This window comes from Perca flavescens, chromosome 3 (assembly GCF_004354835.1).
Source record: "Perca flavescens isolate YP-PL-M2 chromosome 3, PFLA_1.0, whole genome shotgun sequence".
NCBI lineage: Eukaryota > Metazoa > Chordata > Actinopteri > Perciformes > Percidae > Perca > Perca flavescens.
The window spans coordinates 8,636,548-8,662,763 of record NC_041333.1 but is presented as its reverse complement, the minus strand read 5'-3'; the positions used below and the strand labels follow the sequence as shown (position 1 = coordinate 8,662,763).

General features: G+C 41.7%; 1 protein-coding gene across 6 annotated transcripts in view; it reads left to right on the top strand.

The window, feature by feature from the left end:
* Positions 1–26,216, top strand: part of myo18ab (myosin XVIIIA b) — a 161,801-nt gene that overhangs the window by 87,800 nt on the left and 47,785 nt on the right. For all 6 annotated transcript variants that reach the window (XM_028574607.1, XM_028574605.1, XM_028574606.1 and 3 more), the window contains 5 exons: positions 2,639–2,704; positions 9,346–9,474; positions 17,732–17,875; positions 19,496–19,585; positions 22,729–22,848. In XM_028574607.1, coding sequence (XP_028430408.1) covers positions 2,639–2,704; positions 9,346–9,474; positions 17,732–17,875; positions 19,496–19,585; positions 22,729–22,848 — 549 coding nt within the window. The remainder of the gene's footprint in view (positions 1–2,638; positions 2,705–9,345; positions 9,475–17,731; positions 17,876–19,495; positions 19,586–22,728; positions 22,849–26,216) is intronic.

Genomic DNA, 26,216 nt, shown 5'->3' with positions numbered 1-26,216 from the left:
ACATTCTGCAGTGCTCTAATACTAAATAAATTGGATACATAAAACTACAGCACTGAGCACATGGCACTTCCTGAATGTGCAAAACATACACACAGAATATGTAAACCGAACAACACGTTGTTAGGCATACATTAAATTGTTAACAGAAATAATCGATTATGGCCCAGCCGATTATCGATGTAGCATCGTCCATGTCCACGATTCGATGCATCGATTATTTGATTAATTTCAATACCTCTAATGACGAGTTTTAAGTCTGTAACTAAGCCAACCAGCTACGAGATGAATAGTGCACATAAAACATTTGATTTACACAGATATTAAACTGTGTAAAGAAACTATCATAGACTTCAATAGCAGAAGATTGCTCTAGCCGTTGACGGTTTCGCGGGTAACATAGATGGTTGGCCCAATCAGAGACATTGCTGTTACGCTTAGGATTGTGGGTACTGTATTTTTTCTCGATAAGATCGCGGATAAAACTTGTTTTTCTTAAAACAAGGTTGATTTCATACAGACTTCTAGCTTCTACAGGAGCAGAAACTTCCATTTCACAACCACGTAGCTCATGGTCAGTCTACCTCGGATGGTTTAGACATTATGGCTGATAGTCGCCAATAGCGTTGCATTTCCCCCCCACTCATTTCCTGGTTCTCCTTCTCCATAAACAATGATGAAATCAAGGAGAGGGTTAACTTTTCCTGCTACAGATTCCCCACCTTGGTCAGAAAACACAGGGGAGACACTTTCTCTCACTATGGCTCTAGAGTCGCTACTCGCTCTGACGCTAATCACCGCCACTCTCTCACTTCTCCCTCACTCTAACACACTCCCCACACACACACAAGCCGGCTCGACGCACACACCAGTGCACAAGTATAAACACCAGGCCACTTACGTAGGCCACGGCGAGAGCTCTGCGTGGAGCCTCCGCACAACTGTAAAACGGCCTTAAGGATGCCAGTGTCTGTCAATCTGACCGAAACATTGAATCAGAGCGAGATATCTCAACAAGTGTACCAGGGGACTCACAGTAAAAGAGACAGTAAAAAAAACTACCCTCTTAATGATGTTTGTGACCGCCTGGCCTTTCTTTAGTAGCTCCATCAGGACAACGCAGTGTTTCCTTTAGGATTCCTTTAGAATTACCGGCAATTTCCACTGACTGCGGAACGTCTGCGTCCCTACTCCGTCCCAGTTCCGTCAGTCTGCAGCCCTCCGCAGCAGATACGCAGAGCTTATATTTTTGACGGACGACGGAGAGCTCCGCAGCAATTCAGCACACGGCAGATAGTGCGGGACAGGAAGTCGAGCACAGACACAAAATAAATATCCGGTTAATTTTCAAAATAAAATACACCGTGCTCACGGCGGATCATATTTCCCTGCACTACACCTTGAAAACACGGCACAGAGTCAACAAATCCGGACCCGGTGGGTATTGACGGAAGGTAGGAGAACGCAGCAGACACGCAGCGGAGCCGGTCCACAGCCGTTTCGCATCCAGTGGAAATCCCCAGTTACTCTATTCACACACACAACGAGGCATATTTTCAGTTGCGATTGAACTGCGTTGTTTTAGTTACAACTTTGATCTTGACATATAGGCTAAGCATTCTGTAGCAAATAACAATAAACCCACTATTAATTACTTTATCTTAATGCAGTGTAACTACTTCAGCGTGTAAATAATGCACCTAAGATACAAACGTGAGAAAGGGCGTGGAGCAATCGCTGTTATATCAAATCAACAGCCACGTGCAATCCAGCTAACAGTGAACTGACAACCGAAATTATACGACTTACAGTTCTTAAGGAGGTACACACACAATCTCAACTGGCTTATCATCCGGACAGCGTCTCTTTTTCTTTTCTCCCTTTTTCTGCCGAGTGACGGGCGTGTCCGCGCTATTCTCCGACATGCACTCTAACAATGCAGCCCTATTTCCGATACCGTGGGGGGGGCAGAAATGTTGCCTTGGGGGGGCCACCACGGTCAAATCAACATAGAGGAAACACTGCAACGTTTTCACTTGTACACATTAATATCATAAGAATAGCATAAAATGTACTGCGCACATTTATGCCTCCCAGAGCACAAATCCTTTCCCCTTAAACACTGCGTGAGCTTAATGTAAGTGTCCCTTAGCCTTTCCTGTAGCACCACCCCCAGGAAAAACTTTACATTTTAAGCCTTACGCTGTGAGAATAGATAGATTCAACACTTAATCTATTGCAGCATCAAGAGGGCTTGTGGAAAGTCAGGATTAGTCTTTTCTTTTTAAAGGCCAGTTTTAACAAATATTAATCAGAAAGTGAGATTCTTAATCCTTCAGCATCAGCCCCTAAGAGTTGAGACTTGACAGCCAAACAGTCTGCCGTTTGTCTTCTAAAGGTTGGGTTGACATGATGGATGAAACCTGACAGAAAATTGACCTGAGAAGCTTCTCTGTCTCACTTGTTTTGTCCCTGGAGGCAGCTCGGGGGTGGGGAGGTGTGTGTGTGTTTGTGTTAACTGGTGTTTGTTGCTATAACACCAAGCTAGCTTCCTTTGGGCAACCAGGTCATGTGTTCTCTCAGAGGCAAGGCTCGCTGGTTTGTCTTTATCTGCCTGCTGACTGTTTGTTCTGGGTTCCAGGCGGTGGAGGAGTTGCTGGAGTCCTTGGATCTGGAGAAGAGCAGCTACCACATGGGGCTGAGCAGGGTGAGTGAAGTCACACACATGCACACTTTTCTACTCATTATTCATATAAGGACTGTTACTATAATGCTGTAACTTCTCCACTGATGGCCAGGGCCTTCATTAACCTTTACTAACTGCAGACAGAAGCCTTTATTTGATGCAGGCGTGTATTAGAGAAAGGCCTTGTTATTATAAATGTTTCTTTAATCATATTTTCCTTAGACATCTCTCTGTTTTCTGTACTGCTGTGCTGTTCATTTTCTGTTGATGCTGTTTGCTGCTATTGCAAACTCGACACTTCCTCCACAATTCTAATTCATGGCATACCAAAATATCTACTTTGTTGCCTTTACGTTTTGTGTTAAGATACTGTCCGTGAAACTCAACACTTCCTGCACAGTATTTATATAAAATAGATCGTAAATATTTAAAACAGGAAGTTCCACACCTTAATCAGCCATGTTGGTTGTTGCAAAATGCGTTAACAGCGCTCCTCTTTACTAAGCTAAGTTTATGCTCGCTGTAGTGTCCCTGGCGTGAGGGTGTGCGAGCCCAAAAATAATGTCATTATGTATTTTGCGCGAAGTGCAAAGGCTCCACAAGTTGTCAGTCATAAACGGTTGTGATTGGCCGGCTTGAAATCTGTCTGAATGGGAGGCGGACCAGTATCTGCCAGAGCTAATTAAACATGAGCTAGCAGATTCCTTACCTTCAAATAACTCTTTATAGGAATGAGCGTACACACGTTATTACTTGTAGGCAGTTGTCTGTTGCAGGTAGCCCTGAAAACGGACTTAAAATACACCACGTCACATCAAATCAGGCAAAAGCTGTGGCACTCTGCATGGGCAGCTTGTCCTATCCAGACAGTTTTGGCAGTTGCATCTTTGTTGTTGCCATCGAGGAGTGTTGGCTCCAAGTCCCAAGGTCTCTTTTCACGTGTGACACTCTCAATTAAACACACAATTAGAATGTGTTTTTCCATTCTATCCACCTACCTTTCTAGCACGAGGTGTGGTGGCCATGGAGAAGTCAGTGCTTGTTTTATTCCCGTGCAGTGACGAGTCTTCACGCTTCCATTCTCACCTTCAGTAGTCCTGGTGTGTTTTTGTTTGGAATCTTTTCATTTTATGGGGAGGAGCTGATCGCTGTTGCTCTCTGTATCTGTGACCTTTGCCAAGCAGCAGTCAGATACTGCCTGACTCCAACTCTTTGAGATAAAAAAAAAAAACCTAGCTAATCACAAGGAAAAAGACAGGCTGATGGTTTTGTTAATTAGATCTTTGGATGTCTGTGGAATAAAGAACAGTGAGCGCCTTGAGCTGTCAATTAGAGAAGTTTCTTGGCAGATATCGCAGCGAGTTTAACCTTGCCTTAGTGTTGGTGCCTGTCAGTCTCTACTTTTTCCCAAGTTCAGAAAAAGTTTCAAATCCAAACTTTTTTGTTCTGTGGTGTTCATATTACTAATATTACTAATGACTTTGTTTCACGTTTTTTGTACTGGCAGACAAGCCACACACAGGTCCAACCAACCCATGTGGAAGGCAAAGTGCCACCAAACCCACACACTGGGCCACTTTATCTATCTAATTATACTGCAGTGTGGGAATCATTTTGAGTAATGAATAAATGAGCTGCATCAAAGTGGAGAATACCATATGATTATTACACTGGCCCATCACATTACTCTGAATCAGTCACATCTTCTGCTACAACAGGTACCTGCCAAGTCGGGCTGGTCGATAGATACATACTGTATAGGGATCGACCAATACTGTTGTTTTCAAAGCCGATACACATACCAATTATTAGTACTTAATGAAAACCATAACCCATATTTGGAACCAATATGCATTTACAGTGACAATGAAAATCTTTAAGTCAAAATTAAGATTTTGGAATGTTAAAAACTCCAAACAAAACTTTGTTTAAATGCTATAAGCAATTATTTAATAAATGAGAAACTTTCAACATGATACACGTTAAAAGATAGCCGGATAGTGTTGTGGGCGGGACATTAAGTCAGACTCAGTATATGTATACCTTCATTTTGATGTTGGAATGATTATCATCACCTATGACTATTGGGTACCTTTCACATTTAGAGAGAAGCTCGCACTTACACGCTTCAGGTATTGAAATTTAGATTGATTTAACGCGAATCACTACTCAGTAGTACCAACGTAATTCGGTCATTACCCTGAAAGGTATCACGTTCGGTAACCAACCCTACCCATGACACACAAAGTGTGGACTAGGGATGTAACGATTACCGGTGTAACGCTAAACCACGATAAAAATGTTGACGATAAGAATTATCTGTTTTTTTATATATTATTATTATTATGGTGGATTACCACAGTGTGGAAACCGTGTGTTTAATCCTTCCCAGCATCATCCGAGTCTCCTGAAGTTGGCGTGCAGGCGCACTGCGTAGCCTACAACGTGCGTTTCTTGAAGTAGGAATCATGGTGGAAGGAGGAGATGACAGCGCTCAGGACATTTATCGGCCCTCTAAGGGGACTAAGTCTGAAGAATGGGCATATGTTGGTTATTATAAGAATGCCGAAGCACAGTTGATTGAACATAGTTATCCTGTTACACTTTTTGAAATTATTTGAGCTTGTGTAGGCCTATCAGTGCTTTCTGAACACATTGAACACACTTTTAAAAATCCAGCGATAATACCAAAAACCGTGATCATTTTGGTCACCATAACCATGAGGTTACATTTTCATACCGTTACATCCCTAGTGTGGACTGTGCAGGTGGCTGGCAGATGAGCCCCCTCTCACTGCCAAACTGGCCCTGTGGTTCACTGCCAACTTGTCTGTGGCTCTCTGCCTGATATCAATACACCATCCCTACACTGACAAATGGGTCTCCAAGGAGCACAGCAGTTCATGTTAACCAGATGTGTCTCCTCCAAGGCTAGTTTGACATAATCTGCCCACAGCACTCGCTTGTTCTCCACCACCCATAATGTACTCCTAACTAGGCCTAGGTTACATTTGAAATGTTAAGCCACCAGAGCCTGTACCATACTGGAGTTCCGTTCTGACAATTCTTTTTTGGATAACTTACTTTAGAACATTTCTCTGCTAAATGCATTTTTATAATAAATGAACAAAGAAGAACCTGATGTTCTTCTCATGTATAAATACAGGAAACTGCATGAGAAAAAAAGCTAATTTTAATAAAGAAATGATATAAAATTGCTACGTTTTTGTATATCATACACAGTTCAACATTGTAAAGTAGTTAAATCATAAGGTCCATATGCCATCTAAACAACAATGTTAATTTCCGGCCATACTCCAGACTATACACTCTCCTCTGCCCAGCCATTTTGAAAATTACAGTTAGGAACAGTGACATCCTCTGAAGGACAAAGCGTCACTCAGATTCTGCTTAATGAATCTACTTCCACAAAGAGCTGCCAGCTAATTCAGGGCGGAGGAACAGAGCAATGTCTGTCCCCAGATACACAAATGATCTAGACGGAGTTAGAGGTGTTATGATTGGCTTTTACAGGGGCCCAGTGTCAGCCCGCCGTGGCTTTTTACAGCCAAAAATGAAATTGTGCACTTATTGGCATTCAAAAAGAAGCACTACTGCTGCCCAAATCATCAGCAAAGGAGATGAAAGGCACAGGAATGTTTCTGGACAAGACTATAATCATCAGGCCAGCAAAATCACTGAGATAGGTCCTCAGGACAGGCAAGAAATGAACAAATAATAATAAGCACAACACATTGCAGGATATTTTAGGTGGCATATTTAGCGAGATTGAACAATGACCTGCCAGCATGAACAGGTCTGCAGTTTGTCAGTTGGCTCAAATGTAAGTCATGCTTCGACATACACACTGCTGAGCCCTCAACACTTATTGGTTGCTATTTGACAGATGATCTGCGTGGCATCTCCCAAAAATAATGTAACTAATCAAATTCAAATGATTTTGCTTCAATATGTGCTGCTGTGATCCCCGATCCCTGTCAGAACATTAAGTAGTGTTTTAATACATTATTCTCTCACGTCATCATTGTGTCATTAAAACACAATTTCAGAAGGTACAGTGATCGTATGTAGGCCGCGTGAAATGGTGAACCCCAAATAAGCTACTAAAAGCTTTTTGTAGGGGGCCCGATAAGTATAAACATACAACAGAAAATATCCAGACACTGAAAACGCAATACACCATAGACTCAACACAGCCAAATACCACAAAATACAAACGACCCCAGTACATATATAACACTCAAAGGATATTCAGCAATCATATGTTATAAGGATTGTTTTCTTGAAGATGGAGACAGAATGCGACAATTTCAAGTTTTCATCAGGCTCGTTCCAGATCTGAGGTCCCCTACTCACTACACTCAGCCTTGTGCACTTCAGCCTTCGCATTTTGCCAGTTCAAATAACACACTACGGAGTGTTTTTCCTGCTTCGGCTTCTACAGTGCTGTCAGCCAAAGTGCTGGTCACACTGGGCAGCAGTAGACAAAGCATGGCTAGAGTGTGGTGTGGTTCAGGAGTAGTCTAGTAATGAGTCCCAGAGCTGAGAGCATCAGATGGGCAAGCGGAATTGTCAAAACACCCGATTCTTTGTTTTCTCTGTGAGCCAGCCACCAGTGGCGTCTTGATGTCCGTCATTGCGGGCCGGGCGACCCGTCATGACGTCGCTGTTTTATTTCTCTGCACGAATGCACGTCAACTTCAAAAGAGCAGCAGTTTAATCACTTTCACTTCCTGCATCGGTACATTCACACCTTGTTGACTACTTCTTCAGTCTGTGTGACACGTTTGACCTGGGTCAAATGGCCCATGTGTGTTGGGAAAAAAATGGACGGGAATATATTACAAATAAATACTGGATCGGACACGGTATCTTTACTCAAGTGAAATACTCAATAATAAAGAAGTCTGATCCAGGTCAGGCCATCCATAGTTTTGACTTGCAGTACAACAAAACATTTAATAACAGTCCTTCAACAGGACGCACGCTTGAGCTTGATTTATGCCTCTGTGTAAAATCAATGCCGTGGCTACGTACATAGGTACGTGGAAACACGAACCTACGCCGGACCCTACGCCGTAGCCTGAGTTGCACCTCTTAAAAATGTAACTACACGTCACGTCGCTTGGCCGTGGCTTGGTAGCGTTGCATTTCCCCCGACTCATTTCCTGCTTCTCCGTCTCCATAAACAACATGAAATCAAGGAGAGGGTTAACTTTTCCTGCTACAGATTTCCCACCGTGGTCAGAAAGCACAGGGGAGACACTTTGTTTCTCTCACTATGACTCTAGAGTTGCTACTTACTCCGAAGCTAATCACGTCACTCTCTTACTCGCTCTGCCACACCGCACCACACACACACATGCCGGCCCTGCCATTAGATCGACGCACACACCAACTCAGAAGTATAAACTTCAGGCCACTTATGGAGGCTACGGCGAAAGCTCTGCGTGGAGCCTCCACAGGACCGTAAATCAAGCTTTAGTCTTAACTAGCTTTAGAGTCCAGTTCTACCTGGGTGCTATGCCAGTTGCATGTCGGAGGTCAGTGATGTGCAGGAGAAATGAAAGACTTGGTTGGTCATGGTAAATATTTGGAGGATATAAAGTAATGGAATTCAGAAGCTGTTGTATACATGAAAGTAATTGGATATAGACTTCTCTGTGAAATTGATAAGTGCAGTGTTGGCATGTTTCCATTTATAAGCGCTCTGTTATTTTGGCAGAGGTCCATACTGATTTTGTCTGTGTGCCAAAGAGGACAATTTTCAATTCATGCAGAATGTCCTGTATGTTTGCAGCTCGATCAGTGATGATTTTTACAGGTTTACAAAACTCTTACTGTTGTTGTTGGCTTCATCTACATTTTCTACGTTTTCTTCAAATGTAACCATGTCAACATGGAGCTTAAAAGTATTCTCACAAACCTACAGGATTTCAAGTGGATTTCATCCCACTAGAAATCCTAGCAAGTTCTCATTCGCTCAACATTGCTGTTCAAAGTCTAAAGTCTTGAAGTTAAAACTCACAAATATTCCCTAATAAATTATTTTTTTTGCAGTTGTATGTAGCCACAGTATGTGTGTCTTAGTTGATATCCACGACGTTCCACTTCCGGGATTGCTCCGGTGCCACCAGAAATTCCACCGGATGTCACTCTTTTCGCCCCAATGCCCGTTACCTTCCTCTTTCTTTGTGTTGTAATTTTAAACTCGGGTGGATTTCTGAGGACTATGGTTAACTGCTCCTCAGATCTCTGCAGGGTAAATCCAGACAGCTAGCTAGACTATCTGTCCAATCTGAGTTTACTGTTGCACAAATAAAAACTTTTGAACATACACGTTCCACCAAAACAAGTTCCTTCCCGAGGCTATTTTGCAGCGGCACTGGGCACACTGTCCGGCACTTAGCGCCACCCAAGACGTTAGTGATTGGTTTAAAAAAAATGCCAATAATCTGGAATGCTATGTGGACTAGCCAGACCTTTCTCCAGCGCTGTGGAGGAATGTTTGGCAATGCGAGACTAGTGTGAAATCAACTTCTCCCAAGTAAAGAACTGTGTGACTTTGCCTTACCTCTCTCTCTCTCTCTCTCTCTCTCTCTCTCTCTCTCTCTCTCTCTCTCTCTCTCTCCCCCCCGCAGGTGTTCTTCAGAGCGGGGACTCTGTCCAGGCTGGAGGAGCAGCGAGACGTTCAGACCAGGAGGAATATCTCTCTGTTCCAGGCTGCCTGCAGGGGATACCTGTCCAGGCAGGCCTTCAAGAAGAGGAAGGTAAGGCTGCTGCATATAGTGGCTAGGTTCACTGTAACACATCTGAAGAGTCCATCATGGTTCATCATTGTAGCCTCATCTGTACTGCAGTATAAAACTAGGCATACTTGATAAAGAGCTCATTTCAAACAGGACCAACTGTTGGGTGATGGTAGCCGTAATGAATATAGGCGAAACATCAGATATACAGGGAGACAGGGGGCGCATGGTTAGTTCACCTGGTTGTGCGCGTGCCCCGTGTACAGAGGCTCAGTCCTTGTTGCAGCGGCCGCATGTTTGGTTCCAACAACATGCAGCCCTTTGCTGCAAGCCATCCCCCTCTCTCTCCCACTTTCATGACTTAATCTGTCGTGTCAATAAAGGCAATAAACAATATTATATAATTATATAATTATTGGCCATTAAAAAAAAAAGAAAAAAAGTAAAAAAAAGTGAGATGTCACAGAATACAAACCCATTATCAACAAAAACAAACACCGTGAGCTTTATACTGGTATATATTGGAGGGGTATCTGGTTGAAGGCAGTTTTGTAACTTTCTGTCTATCCTTTGTATGTAATCTGTGGCCCTAGCGTCATACATGGAGAATTTAAAGGTGGTTTTATCTGCTGGCCCCACGCAGTTAACATGGTTAACAAAATACCAGAGCTTTGCCTCGTGTTATTTATTTATTTTCTGGTGTTAAGATGTAAGACCGAGCTGCTGTGGCATTTGTTCTCAATTAGCTGTTCGGGAAAGCACTTAAAATACTTGGGAACTCTTCAGAGAGCAAAATGCTGGCAGTGGTGAAATAACTCCCTCTGAGATGAACTGAGCTGCTTGTTCGGTTTCCTGGTGAGTGACTCCTTGTCATTTGCCTGCCCCCCCCCCCGACTGATGCTTCAGATCACAGTTCCCTGGTGATCAGCCGTCAGTCTGCTGAAGCAAAAGAGGCCTGATTGGATGGACAGATGTCAGTCTCCTCTCCACCGGGATTCTACCACTGTTCTTGTATCTTCTTCAACCACTTTAGTATTGGTCTTTGGCTGTGGGATATCATTCTCCTCACATTATCAGTCTGCTCAACCTTACACTTATCCTTCCTGCTTTATTGGCATGGCCATATTCATATACAGTATTGCCAAAGCTCTATATGAATACTATGTACTATTTGCAATAACATTGTTACAAATAGGAGAGGTGTCTTTTTTTCTGCTGAGCGTGTAGTATAGCGTGGCTTTTTACAGCGCTGAGAGGGAAGCAGAACTGTAAAGTCATGGCCAAACAGATGAGCTGAAACTATCTATAAAGCTCCGTATAGATTCAGATGATAATTCCCTGCAGGTTCATCACTACCAGAGACCTTTTCACATTTTTTTATACATTCTTATTAAGATATCTATTGTAGGCACTTTAAACATTAGCTAAAGTCTTCTTTCTTCTTCTTCTTTACTTAAAGGTCCCTTATGGTTAAAAGTGAGATTTCCACTTTTTTTGATTATAAAGCAGGTTGACGTGCTGTATACTTACTGTGAAAGTATCAAACCTCTCAATCCAAAGAGAAACGCACACAGCCCGTATTCAGAAACTGTGCCTTTAAATGAGCCGTCAGGACTTCCATGCGGTTGTGATGTTGCAAGTAAACTATATAAAGACAAGCCAGACCCACATCAAGATGTTGGGTCTGGGAACTCACCATTGGCGGGGCTCAATCCGAGGGGCGGGATAAACGGTTGTCTTTCAAATTCCCTCTGCACTCATAGCCAACCAGAGCAACGCTAGTTGATAGATTAAACTTTTCCTGTATCCGGTCGGCAAAAACTCCGAACACATCTTCCTTTTTTAAGAATGATTCAGTGCTTAACTCCGAGTCTTTGAAAAGTCCAATTCAAAAGACCGCTGTTTGCCAGCAGCAGCAGCCATCTTCTTTGTTTTCAAGTTGCAGGGAATTCACACGGAACCATCGCAACTCTGCCGTCCTTATGTTAAGCCCACCCTCCGACTCTATACACAATGTGATTGGCATGACCAGAATTAGTTTTTTTCCAGCTTGCAAGCCAACGGAGAGTTGCTAGACTGACCCTGGCTGGAAATTACATTTGCTGCCGCTAGGGTGCATCTAGATTTCTAGGCTAATATATAGGTAGAAAGTGCTGCTACAGTGCTGTAACAGTCATTCTCTGGCTGCAATGATGGTGCAGAGACTCCAAAAGTGCAGATGCAGAAGACCAGGAAATGCTGACCAATAAAAGCAGACTGGGCTTTTTCAGGAGCGGTGCTTAAAGAGACACACGCTAAAAGGGAGCGTTCAGACAGACAGTGGAAAAAAAATAAACTGTTTTTGATCATTAAAGCATATAAACATGTTCTAGTAGAATCCCAAAATACAAGAATGAACCTGAAAATGAGCACGACCCATGTATCACTTATGGGACCTTAATTATCCCAAAGACTCCAGTCTTGTTTGCGGTTTTTCAGAAGCCCTTTCAGATTAATACATTGACAGCATTTTGACAGATTATTACGATTATGGGCAACAATTAGGGCCTGCAAGCGCAACTGCACACTTGTGCTGTAAATGAGTTTGTCAATGTAGAGATTCTCCAAATCCATGTTTGGATCAAGAGAACTGTAGTAGCTTTACTTGCTGCTTCACAGTTCTCTTTGATCATTATTTGTTTAAAAAAAATGTTGTATTAATTTATTTATTTAGGTTATAGCATAAATGCTAATTTCCACCTGTAGTCCCGATTATGTCCACACCCAAGTCACTAGTGCAGCGACAAGGACAAGCATCCCCTGCCTATTTTACAATACTAAATGGGACCATCATTTACTTAATGAACATCGTGCTGTATTGAATACGACTTGAGACCATAAACTCATTATGAAAATACTGTACTGAGGTAATAAATCAAGTGAGAAGTAGGCTCATTTTCCTATAGACTTCTATAGAAACAGACTTCTTTTTGGAGTCAGTGGAGTCGCCCAGTTGAAGTTAGATACCATGCAGGTTTAAGGCACTTCCGCATTGGCTTCACTTTTAAGGGAAGCTTGGTCCATTATTGTTACAGTCTATGGGTAGTGGGCGAGTGCTGTATTCTGTGTTCATGTGTCATCTAAAGACCATCGTGGCATTTCAGACGTATTGGACACTACACAGTGAAATGAAAGTGTTTGAACCCATGGAATTACATTACATCGTAGCCAAATGAGCTTTCTGGGTGCCTCACATCCTGCCCTTGTAAAGGATTTTGCGTCTGTGTTTTTCCACCAGAGTGAGCCTAACAAGTGGAAAACATTGCTGCTGTGTGCTGACTGAAGGGTGCCAGTGGGGATCTGTTGACTTTGTGTGTATGTTACTTCACAGAAGTTGTGATGTTGTTTGTGGAGGTTTCTTCATGTGAACACACCGTTCATTTGGTGCACAGTTTGTGTGTGTGTGACTGGTAGAGATTAAGCTTTGGATCCCCGTTCTCCTTTTATTATCATTTCAGTTTATTCTTTCCTTCTGCACTGGGCTCCGGCCTGCCAACTGAAATGACTTTCCAAGGGTATTTGGGATTCCCTTCTCTCTGTGTCCTCCAGAAGACTCACTTTGAGCCTCATCTCTCGGGGTCAATAGTAATCTCATGCAATTGATGAAGTTTGGAATTGGGTGCCTTTCCTTGTGACCGCAACCAGTTGCCAATGTGTATTTTGTAGGGATTCAGTCTCAGGAAGATAAGAAGACACTCACACTTTAGTGGCTTTTTGAATGCACCTCTGCATCCCTCGCTGCAGTCATTTTCCTCTCAAGACTCAGTGGATTTTGCTGTACGGATTTGCACTTTCTGATCTCCTCACTGAGGTGATAGGTAATTACAGAATGTAAACATATAGAATGGATGATGCGGTAAAATGCTGACCATTCATTGTGTAAAAAATTGGGTTCGATTTAATGAAAATCTTAAGAATTATGACTTTAAATCCAGAAAAGTGAGAGTGGAGCAGTCACCAGCATCTGCATTCATTAGAAGGTCACCGCAAACTCTCCCCAGTGTTCTCCATCTTATTTATTCGACAGCGGGTGAGAAAAGTCATCACGAATTTCAAACTGACCGTGTAGCAAATCTTTATCTTCTCTCAAACTGTGTCACAAATCTGTCCCATTTGCATTGTCACGTTTGGATTCAAACTTTCATTTGTTTTGTGCTAACTTGTAGTTTTTTTTAGTCCTCGATAAACAACCATATACTCAGAAAGGTAGATTAAAATTTTCTCAGACCCTCTTTATATTGCCTCAACATAAAATCAATAAGTTTGTTCCTCCGTCTCGTCTGTATTATTCCTGCTCCGGGGAACGTCTCCCGCTTCCTTCCAAGTTCTCTCTCCCCGTCAGGGGGAGCCGCGTTCAAAGCACTCCGGGAAATATGTGCGAGGAAGAATGAGAACGAGTAAAGGGAGAAAGGAAGGGAAGATAGAGAAAGAAAGACTGTGCCTCGCCATGGGGGAATAGACAAATAGAAAAGATCCGCTGGCTTCTTTGAAGCCCTGCAGTCTGTCTCTCCTCTCTCTGTCTCTTTGACATTCATGGGGAATAGTTGAGAGTGGAGGAGCATGGGGGATTCTACTGCCAGCCAACCAACACTGAGCCTAATTAAATAGTTGCCTAAAGACAGAAACCCCCCCCCCCACTGGGAACAGGTGGGCTCAGGCAGAGGCTGCTGTGCGTGCGTGAGTGCGTGAGTGCGTGCCAGGTGTAAAGGAGAGGTAGAGGACAGCGGTAGACGCACACGTCATTACAGTTTATTCTTCTGTCGCTTCTGTGACCACTGTTTACTTCTGCCACAGCATGCCCAATCTTTATGTTAATATTCTTCATGTAGGTGTTAATGAGTGATGAGCAAAGGTTTTTACCTTCTGCTAGTGCGTTCTAATTAGCTGCATTAAAGTGTAAGTGTAAGTAGGCCAGGCATGCAGAGAGTCGGGGCTTACACAGCATGACGCTGCGTTTCCATCCACCTGTTTTAATGCATATTTTCAATTTGCGCATAAAAAAAACCTTAGTGGAAAGAGGAATTTTAAAAGATTTTTTTTTTAATATTGCAAAAACATCGGTACGCTTGGCTGAGGTGGAAAGGTTGGTATATTGATAAGAGCGCAATGCAATCGAAAAAAGTGCAACGGAAACAGACTTGGCGAACAAATGGTGACGTACATTTGACTTGAATGTCTGCTGAAGTTTTTGCTCCATTCAAGAGACTTAAAGTAGCAGCAGAAGAAAACATCAGCTACAGTAATGTTATGTGTGGAGCGATTGATACATGAAACAAACCTCATCATCATAGTTTGAGCCAGTGGTGTATTCTAGGTGACACGCAGGTATACAAATGCTCCACCTACGCTAACGCCAGTATCTTCCCTTCACCGCACATTTAAGACAAATATAAGTAGCCTATTTAATTTTGTCCTCGTTGCTTTGGGGTCAACTTTTCTGATCCAGGCTAAGGTCCCTGATGTGAAAGCCCCCTTACTGGTTTATATTTGATTACATTTTTAATATATTTTGAATGTCATCTGTGTTTTCCTTCCTATATGATTAATAAAGGTATTCCCACCATAAATTGGTGAATCAGAATGAAGGTAATGAAGTCTTTATTAGCCTGGGGGAGGACACCCAGACCAGAGAGGAAGAGGAGCGCTGTGTGGCTATATTTTCAGGCCGAAAATTGTTTTATTTTATTTACCTTTTTATTTAACCAGGAAGAGACTCATTGAGATTAAAAATCTCTTTTTCAAGAATGTCCTGGCCAAGACAGGCAGCACTACAACCACACATACTGTACATACAAACACAAAATACACAAAAACACTTAAAACATAAAACTGAAACAGCAAATCCCTAAAAGTCAACCGCAATCCTAAACACATCAGGCAAAACGTATGCAGGCACACATGTGGCTGCCTCCAAGTCAATCAACATCCTCTTAAAGCGACCAATGAGAGCAGCTCATTAAGTTTCATGGATTTCTGTAACTCGTTCCATATAGAGGGAGCAGCAAACCTAAACGCCTTTTCCCCCAGCGCAGTTCCAACCTTGGGAACAGACAGAAGGAAAAGATCCTGGGAACGAAGATTGTAAGTCCCGGTACTATTTACACTGATATAGGTCAGAAGGTAGGATGGAAGTAGACCTAAAATAGCCTTGTCTATGAAGATATGCCAGTGTTGAAGTCTCTGTGTTGATAGAGAAGGCCATCCAACACGTTCATACAGTTCACAATGGTGAGTGAGGGCTTTAAAACCAGTGACCAGAACCAGAACCTCAGAGATCCATGGTATACAGTGTCCAGTGCATGTAAACTTTGAGACGAAGCATGCGCACGTGTACAACATGCAGCAACCTGCCTCTTTCTAGATTCGAAACGAAAGGCGGGATTTGATTCTGAAATAAAACCCTAGTTTTATTACAAAGGCAACCCTTGACTACCTGTCAGACTTCTCGGACTTCTTCTCACCTCCAGCTGAAAAGTAGATTGAATATCATAACTTGAAACAAGTTTTAATAATTTACTGCAACAACTGTTTGACAAAATTATTTATCTTGGACATGAAAAAGTAAAATTGAATCAACCTTAAATAAGATAAGTTGCCTTTTTTCTGAGTGGAAGCTTGAGCGAATAGTGTTTTCCTGTGCAGGTCAGGGGGAGTGTGGGAATGGGACATGAAGTGTTCAGATGAAGATTAGAGTGAAATGGCCCAGGTCAGTGTTTCTCATTCTGCTCTTCAAGGCTGCTGATCTTTCCTTTCATCCTGCCACACTGCTGCCACATAGATCTTTCCCCTGCCCTCCGTCGTCTCCACATGCTTTTAAAGCAGTTACTGGTCAGAACTTTTTCCAGTTACAAGAACATTTCTAAAATAAATAAGAAAAAAGAGAGAGAGGGTTTTTTTCTCTGATGAGCAACATTTCTGTATCAGGACCTCCCAGTCATGCCAGCCTTTTCTGTAGAGAGAGAGCGTTATGAATGGCTCTTCAAATTACCTGCAGTTAGAGAATAATTCTCTTAATGCCTCCTCATCAAGCTGCCAGTGTGACATTGATGGTTTCATTAGTGCTTGAAACGTTAGCACGTCTGTCCGAGATAGTGCGCACGTGTATGTCAAAGTAAAAGAAACTACTGATCATTTTTAGGCATGTGTGATGGGGCTGGTGAGTGCTGACTAATCTTTCAAACTTCATGTTGTTAGGCATCTCCTGCCTCGAAGAAAGTGGTTGAGAAAAGGTTGTGTTGGTTTGATTCTATAAATGGTGGCTGTGTTGGAGAGTCTCAGTCAGAGAACAATCTTGATTTTCATGGAAGTAGTAGATTTGCTGCACATGTCTTATTTTGGAGGATCCCCTGGTCAGCTCAATCATTTTAATTGTATTCACCTCCCTCATATTTGCTTGAAGATCCACAAGTGAAAATTGTAACATCCGGTCAACATGGCCCGCATCACAGTATATCAACAGAAAGAATGTACTAAAGTACAAGATACTTTAAGATACCGTTAAATTGGCATCAGTGGTAACCTCTTGCTGCTTGAACGGGTGTAAATAAAAAGTCCAACCAAATCATGTCATCACAGTGTTTTCAACAAGTCATGCTGTTACTCTCAGATAGAAGAGATAGGCCAAGGCACGTGCTTTGGACATGTTCCCAATGACTTGACTAATGAAAAAAAAAAGATTTTCCCATGAAGAAATATTCAAAATGTTACAAAACTTTCTCAGTGCAACCATCTGAACCCATTTGATTATCATTTTGATTTTGCATGACAAACTGCTGTTGGTTTCACTACGTTACTGGCTCAGTGTCTTATTATCTTGTGGGCATAGCATCACACTGTCGTGGTGAAGAGGTAGCCTGAAGACAAAGCTCTCATTTTACTGGACACTCAACTACTGTAAGGGCTTTTGAAAAATGTATGTAAACAAACTGCCCCGACACACACTGCCTTTTCAAAAATAATGTTTTTCTCTCATTGACCGAATTAACACTTTGTGGCTTGCCACAATTATGGAAAGTGGTAAATAAAAGTTTGTGTATTATCCCACTGATGGAACACTACATCCACATTGTTCTATAGACACATAAGCACATAGAGAGACCTCCCAGCGCCATTTTGGTTGCAGTTGTAAATGCAGTATGCTACCCTGAGAACAACAAAAGCTCTTTACAGCTATTGCATTACCAACTGTTCAGTCTTGTGTTCTTCCTCTGCCTTACATTGTTGAATGTGTGTGTGACAGATCCAGGATCTGGCCATCCGCTGCATCCAGAAGAACATAAAGAAGAATCGCGGTGTCAAAGGCTGGCCATGGTGGAAGCTCTTCACCACTGTCAGACCTCTGATAGAGGTGCAACTCACTGAGGAACAGATCCGCGGCAAGGATGTGAGTACACACACAAACACACAAATTGTTGTTGTTTTCTTTAGTCACAACTACTGAAATAGACTTATAGAAGTCAGCATTATTGCTTTTTATGTAAGTTAGTAAAATTAATTATAAAGTGCTTTTCACAGATTCAGTCAAAAAGTGCTTTACATGGCATAACAAACATACAAGAGAACACAATACATAAGACAAACACACAGTACACAATTAAAATGACAATTAAACATAAAGTGCAGACAGGTTAACCTAACAGCATTCTAAATTGGTAGGTCTTTATCTGACTTTTAAAAGAATCCAAAGAAGTGGCAGACCGTAAGGGTGGAGGCAGAGCATTCAGGTGCTACGGACTCAAAAGGCTCGATCAACATGGGTCTTAAGTAGTGTTAATTTTGTCACCTATTTTTAATTTAGTCTTAGTCTTGTGCCAAAAGTTTTTGTTAGTCAAGTTTAAGTCGACTAAAAGTCTTGCCATTTTAGTCAAGTTTTAGTCAAAACATTTTAGTCTTTTTTTAAATAAATTATTTGTGATAACCATTTCAGTCAAATAGTTATAAAAATAAATAAATGCTATAAAGTTATATAAATATTGAGCCTCTTCCTTATTTCACCAGTAAACGACAAAAACAGCCACTGCATGGGGAAAGGATATTTTACAATAAAATAAATGCAGCACGAAACTGGTGAGGCGTTATTTCAAGTGAACGTAACGTGTTGATTTTCAGACAACGGCAGCTGCAGACTGTCGTACGTCTTGTGTTGGAAATAGAGACAGACCTTTACACCGTTTAGTTGTCAGCATTTTAACTGTGTTAAATCCAAATGCTAGCTAACGGTAGGCTAACGTTACCTGCTGCCAAGTGTAGTGTTAACTAGCGCCCCGTGCAGCGATGTTTTGGTTGACTCTAACGTCCGTTTAGGTGCCGTAGCACCGGGTCTCAGTATCAGCTGAATATTCTATCTCATGATGAAAAAGTAGAGACGATTGTAGACGAAAATGAAGAGCGATTTTATCTTAATTTTTATTTTATGCAAAACATTTTAGTCTCGTCTTTTTTCGTCAACAATAATGCATGTTAATTTAGTCTTAGTCAGCGTTTTTGGACATTGGCGCAGTCTCGTCATCGTCTCGTCTTAGTCATGGAAAAAAAGGTCATTGACGAACATATTTAGTCTCGTCTCGTTTGACGAAATTAACACTAGTCTTAAGCCATGTGCAAATTAGACCTAAGAGATCGAGCTTATGAGTCTGGGAGCTGGATATTATCCGCATATAAATGGTATGCGATATTAAATCTGTTCATGACCAAATATAAAGAGAATAAAAGGGGCCCCAGTACCAAACCCTGTGCGGCCCCACTGGACAGTGGAAGAGAATCAGACACAAAGTCTCCAATAGAGACGTTGAAACTTCTGTCAGTAAAATACAATGAAAATCAGCCTAAAGCTTTGCCTGATATGCACACCCAATCATGTAACCTCTTAATCAGGATATGATGGTGTCCTGTGTCGAATGCAGAACTGAGGTCAAGAAGTACCAACACAGAACCCTTACCCACATCATGTGTCCCCACCATCATGTCTGTCTGTCATTAACATCCTCTGTCTTCTCCCTCTCAGGAAGAGATCCAGCACCTGAAGCAGAAGCTGGAGAAGGTGGAGAAAGAGAGGAACGAGCTGAGACTCAACAGCGACCGCCTTGAGAGCCGGGTAAACATACACAAACAGACAAACAGGATTCGGGTCATGTCTGAGAATCATCTTAGAACTCTGAGAAAAAGAAAAAAAAAAAAAAAAAATATATATATATATATATATATATATATAAAGAATTCATATGAAGAATCTTTTCTCAAAAAAATTAGATGAAATAATTAAAATTTGCTTAACTGGCTTGACCACAGTTGAATACAATATAGTTGTAAAAGATTTATATGGTTAGTATCAGTGCTCGAAGTGGGCCGGTACTCACCAGTACACAGTACCGGCATTTCTACATTTTACATACCTGAACTTTTTCTTGCCTGCTGCTACTTCTTGCATGTAGCTGGTACTCTACCACTGACAGAGAAAGCGTCAGTGTCAGAGAGATTAATGACCCTAACGTTGCATAAACTACACTACCAAGAGGGCACTACGTGACTTACCTCAGATCTTAACGTTGATGTGAGCGGAACTGCTAGCGTTAATGAGGAGTCTGCAGCTACCAACCTTAATGTTACCTTAGTCAATGACACCGACGTCAACAATAACGTGAGTAACGAAACACATGGATGGCCTGACTGTTGGTCAAGGGACCAAATTATGTAGTTTTGCTCCGCCGAACAGCTGGCTCGTTTTTAAAGATAACAAACTGGGCTGCAAAACATGTAACAGCATCCCGTCACTTGCTGGCCAGAAAGAGAGGGGACTGAAGCTGTCAAGAGAATGTAGAGCATGTTTAATTCAAGCCTTTGGTTCAGACAAGGCAAAGCAACAGCTGTCACTGCGCAAAAAATTTAAAGACCACAGAGATTTGAAAACACACATTAAGGCAGCCAAAATAGCAGATAGAGCATCCCGCAATGAGTTTAGCAGGCAAGTTTAATCTATGCACAGGCACATACACACACACACACACACACACACACACACACACACACACACACACACACACACACACACACACACACACGACTTGTTCAAATAAATACATACATTTATGTTGTTAATAAATAGCAATGAAAGTTTTGTTTTTCACTGTAGAAATCTCAAATGTCATAATGATTTGCCAATGCAAGAGAGTACCAGAACCTTTTTTGTTCCACTTCAGGCACTGGTTAGTATGATAATTCAGAATGTAGGAAGACCACAAAAGCTAGACACATTACACTATATACAGTATAGTAAACAGTATACTAGGGCTGTGCTCGATTGAAGAAATTCTTAGTCGACTAACACTCATTCAATTGTATTGACTAATCGATTAGTTGATTGGATCGACAGATCTGTAAATCTGAGTTTCTCCGCAAAGAGTCATGCAAAAGCACCACTTTAATTCTTGTGTTTAACAGAGATGTGCTCGTACGTTTCTTGGAAATAAGTCATTCAGTGTGAAAAAAGCATAAAACATGACTAATCGACTAAAGAAATCTAAGTTGACTAAGACCAAAACGACCGATTAGTCGACTAATCGACTAAGATGGAGCAGCCCTACAGTATACACTATTATACACAAACAATATTACTACACAAACAAAGAAAATGAATATGTATATGGTATAAAATACTTTTTCTGCTGACCTTTAACTTCTCAACTTGCTGCAGGGTGTCTGTACATGTGATATTGGTGGGTGCTTCTCATTTGTCTTAAATGTTACCTCATTTCCTTACAGAAACACATTTTTAGAGAATGTGTGACATCCTCTCCTCTGAGCCGTCATCTGAAGTGACTTTTTTTAAAGGTATCCACAGATTGTAACTCCAATTGGAAAGAGTTCCAAAGTTTAGGAGCCTCAACCTCAAAAGCACATGCTATTTTTGGCTTGAGTCTAGAGCGAGGAACAACCAATAAACCTTTCATCAGAGGACCTCGGAGACCTGTTGTAATATTGAACTGCAGTAGCTCTTTGTTGTAGGCAGACCTGTTGTAATATTGAACTGCAGTAGGTCTTTGTTGTAGGCAGACCTGTTGTAATATTGAACTGCAGTAGCTCTTTGTTGTAGGCAGGACCATGCAGAGCTCTATAAGAGCTCACAAGAATATTGAATGGAATTCTGAAATTGATGGGGAGCCATTGAAGAGAAATCAAAATCTGTGAGCCTTAGGAGGGCCTGGTCAGAAGCTCTGCAGCAGCATGTTGACCACTTTGAAGCGATCCAGGGATTTTCTGCTTAGGCAGGTAAAAAAGACAATTACAATAGTCGTGACGGAACGAGATAAAGGTGAAGAGGTAAAGGTAAAAAGTTTTACAATGTTTCTCAGCTGGATAAAAAACCGGAACAAATCACACTTGACATGTTGGTCCAGAGTCAGAGCCTGGTCCATAGAGCCACCTAAATTTCGTAGGGAGGTTTTAAATGAAAAGTATGGTTAAATATCATCTGTGTAGCAGTGATTTGTCCAAGAGGAAGCATATCCGTACAAAGCAAACAGAATGGGACCAAGGACCAAAACTTGGGGAACACCACAAAACAGATTCTCAGATGCTGTAAACCTTACAGTTTGTATTTGCATAGGTAATGTGATGTGCTGTGCACGTTACTACAGCAGCATCGGATGAATGAGGAAAGTTGTTTTATGCTTCCTCTGTTTGTCAGACATACAGTTACTACATATTCAATATTCAATTTGAACTAGATTGTGAATCAGAGCACAAGTATAATCTAAACTGGGTAGTAGTACACCTGAGTTGAATCTGTTGTTTGTCAGAGCAGTCTGATCAGCTGATCAGAGAAGCACCCCTGGTGTTAAAATGGAATGTAATGGTAATGGTGGGAGCCATTGGGGAAAACAGATATTCTATGTGATAGGTCTTTTCTGTCATGTCCCTGATTATCTCCAATGTATTAACTGATATAACTTGCATATGAATGAAATGTGATTGATGCCCAAACCTAAAACAAAAACACCCAAATGTAAATGAGTGAATGTTTACCTGATGAGCAGGTGGCACCTTGTACGGCAGCCTTAGCCACATTGTATGAATGTGTTTTAAATGGTGAATGGTTCTTGTATATAAAAACGCTTTGAGTAGTCATTAGGACTAGAAAAGCGCTATATAAATACAGTCCATTCATTAATAAAACAGTATACACATGCTTGACTTCTGCTGTGTGTGATTGTGTATATGCATGTTCATGTGTTGATCCAGATCTCAGAGCTGTCATCAGAGCTGGCTGATGAGCGGAACACCGGGGAGTCAGCCTCCCAGCTGCTGGAGACAGAAACTTCTGAGAGACTTCGCCTGGAGAAGGACACGAAGGACCTGCAGGTAGAGAGACAGACACACACACACACACACACACACACACACACACACACACACACACACACACACACACACACTCACTCTTAAGTTTGGGTTTGCCTAAAACGGTCGAACACCAGGCACTGACCCATTACTTCACTTGATGCTTTTTTCCCCCAGCAGTTCTATTAAGGCAAATGAAAATGGAACTACCTTATTGTGATGGCAAATAGAGATGGATAACAGTTTATAGCCCAGTGGTTCTCAAACTTTTTCGGTCATTCCCCACTTTGGACAAGGGGGAATTTTCAAGCCCCACCTGCCCCCATCGCCCCAACACAATGCTAATGAAATACGCAACAAGCTTAAAATGTTCCAATTTATTGAAGTAACAAGTTGTATCGAAATACAACTAACTATCTACATCAAATAACAGCAAATTCAAAAATAAAGAAAATAAAAGTGCAGCTGTGTCAAAATTTGTATCAAGTTTGACAGTTTTCCAGCTGATTCCAGCAGCATTCAGGCTGAACAGGAAGTGACACAAACACTGTGGTTCGATTCCGATTTAATAAAATGTTATCAGACCCATATATCAGCTCCTACACAGTCTCCAGTTGATTTTATTATGACAGAGTAGCTGTCAAAATTCTCTACATGCGATCTGTTGCTGATTTTAATTAACAACAGACTGTAGATGATCTGTAATCTGAACAGATTTAGTCTCTCTGACTTCTAAACGTCACTATCAGCCACACTACATGTGTTCTGTACAGAATAAACTTTTAAATCAGACAAATCGCAGTTAAAATCCCTCCAATTCAAAATCAATATAAAAGTTTACATAAAACGTCTTGAGTCGATTCTGAACCAATCAGCTGTTCGATCAGCTGAGATGCCGGCGTTTCCCAACATGCAGTGGGTCCACCTGCGTCCGCCTGGCTCTTGCAGTTGGTGAAAAGCAACTGCGCTACCTGCGTCTCAGAACTGCGGCCGCCTTGGTCTCGTAAGATTATCGTTGCCCACGTGTGCATGACGTAGGACACAAATCTAACCGGCAAGCATTGGGCGGCGATCGCCGGTGATCGATTCTGCGCAGATCTGGCTCATCTCGAACGAGCCTATTCTCTAGTCTAGTGGAGGCGGGTATGGCTGCAGCCTGGAGCGTCCTAAGCCGTCCCGTATGCAAAATTACGAATCCCACTATGGCCACGCCAAGACCCGCCCTACGAAGCAGCTTGATTGGTTGGGGTTAGGCATTTCACCTCGAGTGGTTAAGGTTAGGGTTAGGGGATTGGTCAGGGGATAGGACCTGTACATGTAAGCATGGACGCCTGGCCAATAGTAGTGAACGCTATTGAAGGGCGGGTCTTGGCGTGGCCATAGTGGGATTCGTAATATCGCGTCCCGTATCATGCCGAGGCATATCCAACGGTAAATTCAGAGGGTCAAAAATACGAAATTGAATTATTTTCCAGATTGAGTCACGGGTCCGTGGGCGTCAGTTTGGTTTGAAATGTGCATTTGGAAGTGCATTTCCAGAAGTGCTGGGTACAATGACGCATTCATTTTTTTTTTTTTTTTTTTCGCGCAGGTCATGTTTGAAAGACACTGTCCTGTAGCTTACTAATGAATAAAAACGTGGTTTAATGTACGTAAACAATGATCAATGATTACCACATTTCTCTCTCATATTGCTCCTCATAACCACTGAAAACTGTAAAAAAAAAAAAATCCAACCCAAAGTCCTTTTATTATGGACTTTATCTGACATCTGAGGCGTTTTCTACCACACAACCATATTCTCCGACTTCACAATGAAGTTTGTAGTTAAGGCACATTGTAAAATGTAGTTTAATGTCTGTTCATTTATACATAAATTTAACATTAGCACACCAGCTTGAATTATTGAAGAGCAGAGCTGTCAGCCAGCCCTGCTTTTGCTCCTGTGGGGTTTTATAGTCCATAGTAATGTTTCAAAAGGAGTATTAATGTTGTAAAATGTCATATAAAATTAAACTTGGATAACTGAAAGGCTGTCTCATATTTAAACATCGCTGTTTTGTCAACACATTTAGGCATTAATTATTGACGACCCAGGAGCTGCTAACGCACAGTTCATTCAACTGCAACAAGGCCTCAGAGGCATACAGAATCGCCATTCAGTTGAAATGAACTGATTACAGTCAGAGATGTTGCTGTTATAAAGGCTGATGGGAGCGTAATACCTTTTTTTCTTTTAATCTTTTAAAATTATTTTGCAATTAAGTCTAACAACATAACTACAGTACTAAATCTGATCACCACAACCCAAACAGTGGTCCATGCATGTAGTGCAGGGGATCCTTGCAAGAGTTTTGCAATAAATGTGTATGTATTGATTTTTTCCTAATCAAAATCAGTCATATTCTAATGGAATTGTTTCATCAATATTCAATTGCACAAAATCCTTACCATTAATGGGGATCCGAGGCAAAAACCAAAGGTATCCTATTAATGCATTTGTTTGCATTAAAAAGATTTTTCCAGGATGCTGTGGATGTTTTCCCAAAATGGAAATACAGTTGGTCAACTCCAAAATACTGTATGCAGAATTAAGCCTCTTACAGAACATCACCTTACTTATTAAGTCATAGCTGTTTGTCCTTCCTCGCTGAGTGCATATGGAACTCTGATTAAAGTTACAGCTCTGCATTGCACACACACACACACACACACACACACACACACACACACACACACACACACACACACACACACACACAGGAGCCCACATTAACCAGTATATTCCCATGTAGCAGATCAATGATGCCCTTCAGGTGTGTGGTGCTCAGCATCAGATGCTGCTGTGAGTCAGCAGGAGAACACAGCCTGCTGGGCTGTTCAACCTCGCTGTCTAAATGAGAGTTTCACCTATAACACAACAAAATCCAGGGTTGTAGGTATGTGGCCTTTAATTTGTTAAATACTGGTGAGATCAAGCACAGAACGTCGTCTTTCCTGAGTCTTTTGTTGTAGAAACAATTACACTTTTTACTTGGACCGTTATGCTTAGAATACAGGGCACGTTAGTATTTGTATAGTTAGTATTTGCACGAGTAGATTTTCCGACATTTCTATTTTTCCCAAAGCAGTTCTAGTTCAGTGTTCACATGGTCTCGCTTTGCCAGACCTTCCTCCACAACGCTGCGCAGGAGGGTCTGGCTAGTCCACACAGCATTCCGGGATGGGAGAAAAACGTGCTTTATTGGCATTTTTTTTAAACCAATCACAATCGTCTTGGGCAGCCCTAAGCTCGGCACAGAGCCGCTGCAAAATAGCCTCGGGAAGGAACTTGTTTTGGTGGAACATGTGTACGTTCAAAAGTTGTTGGACAGATAGTCTAGCTAGCT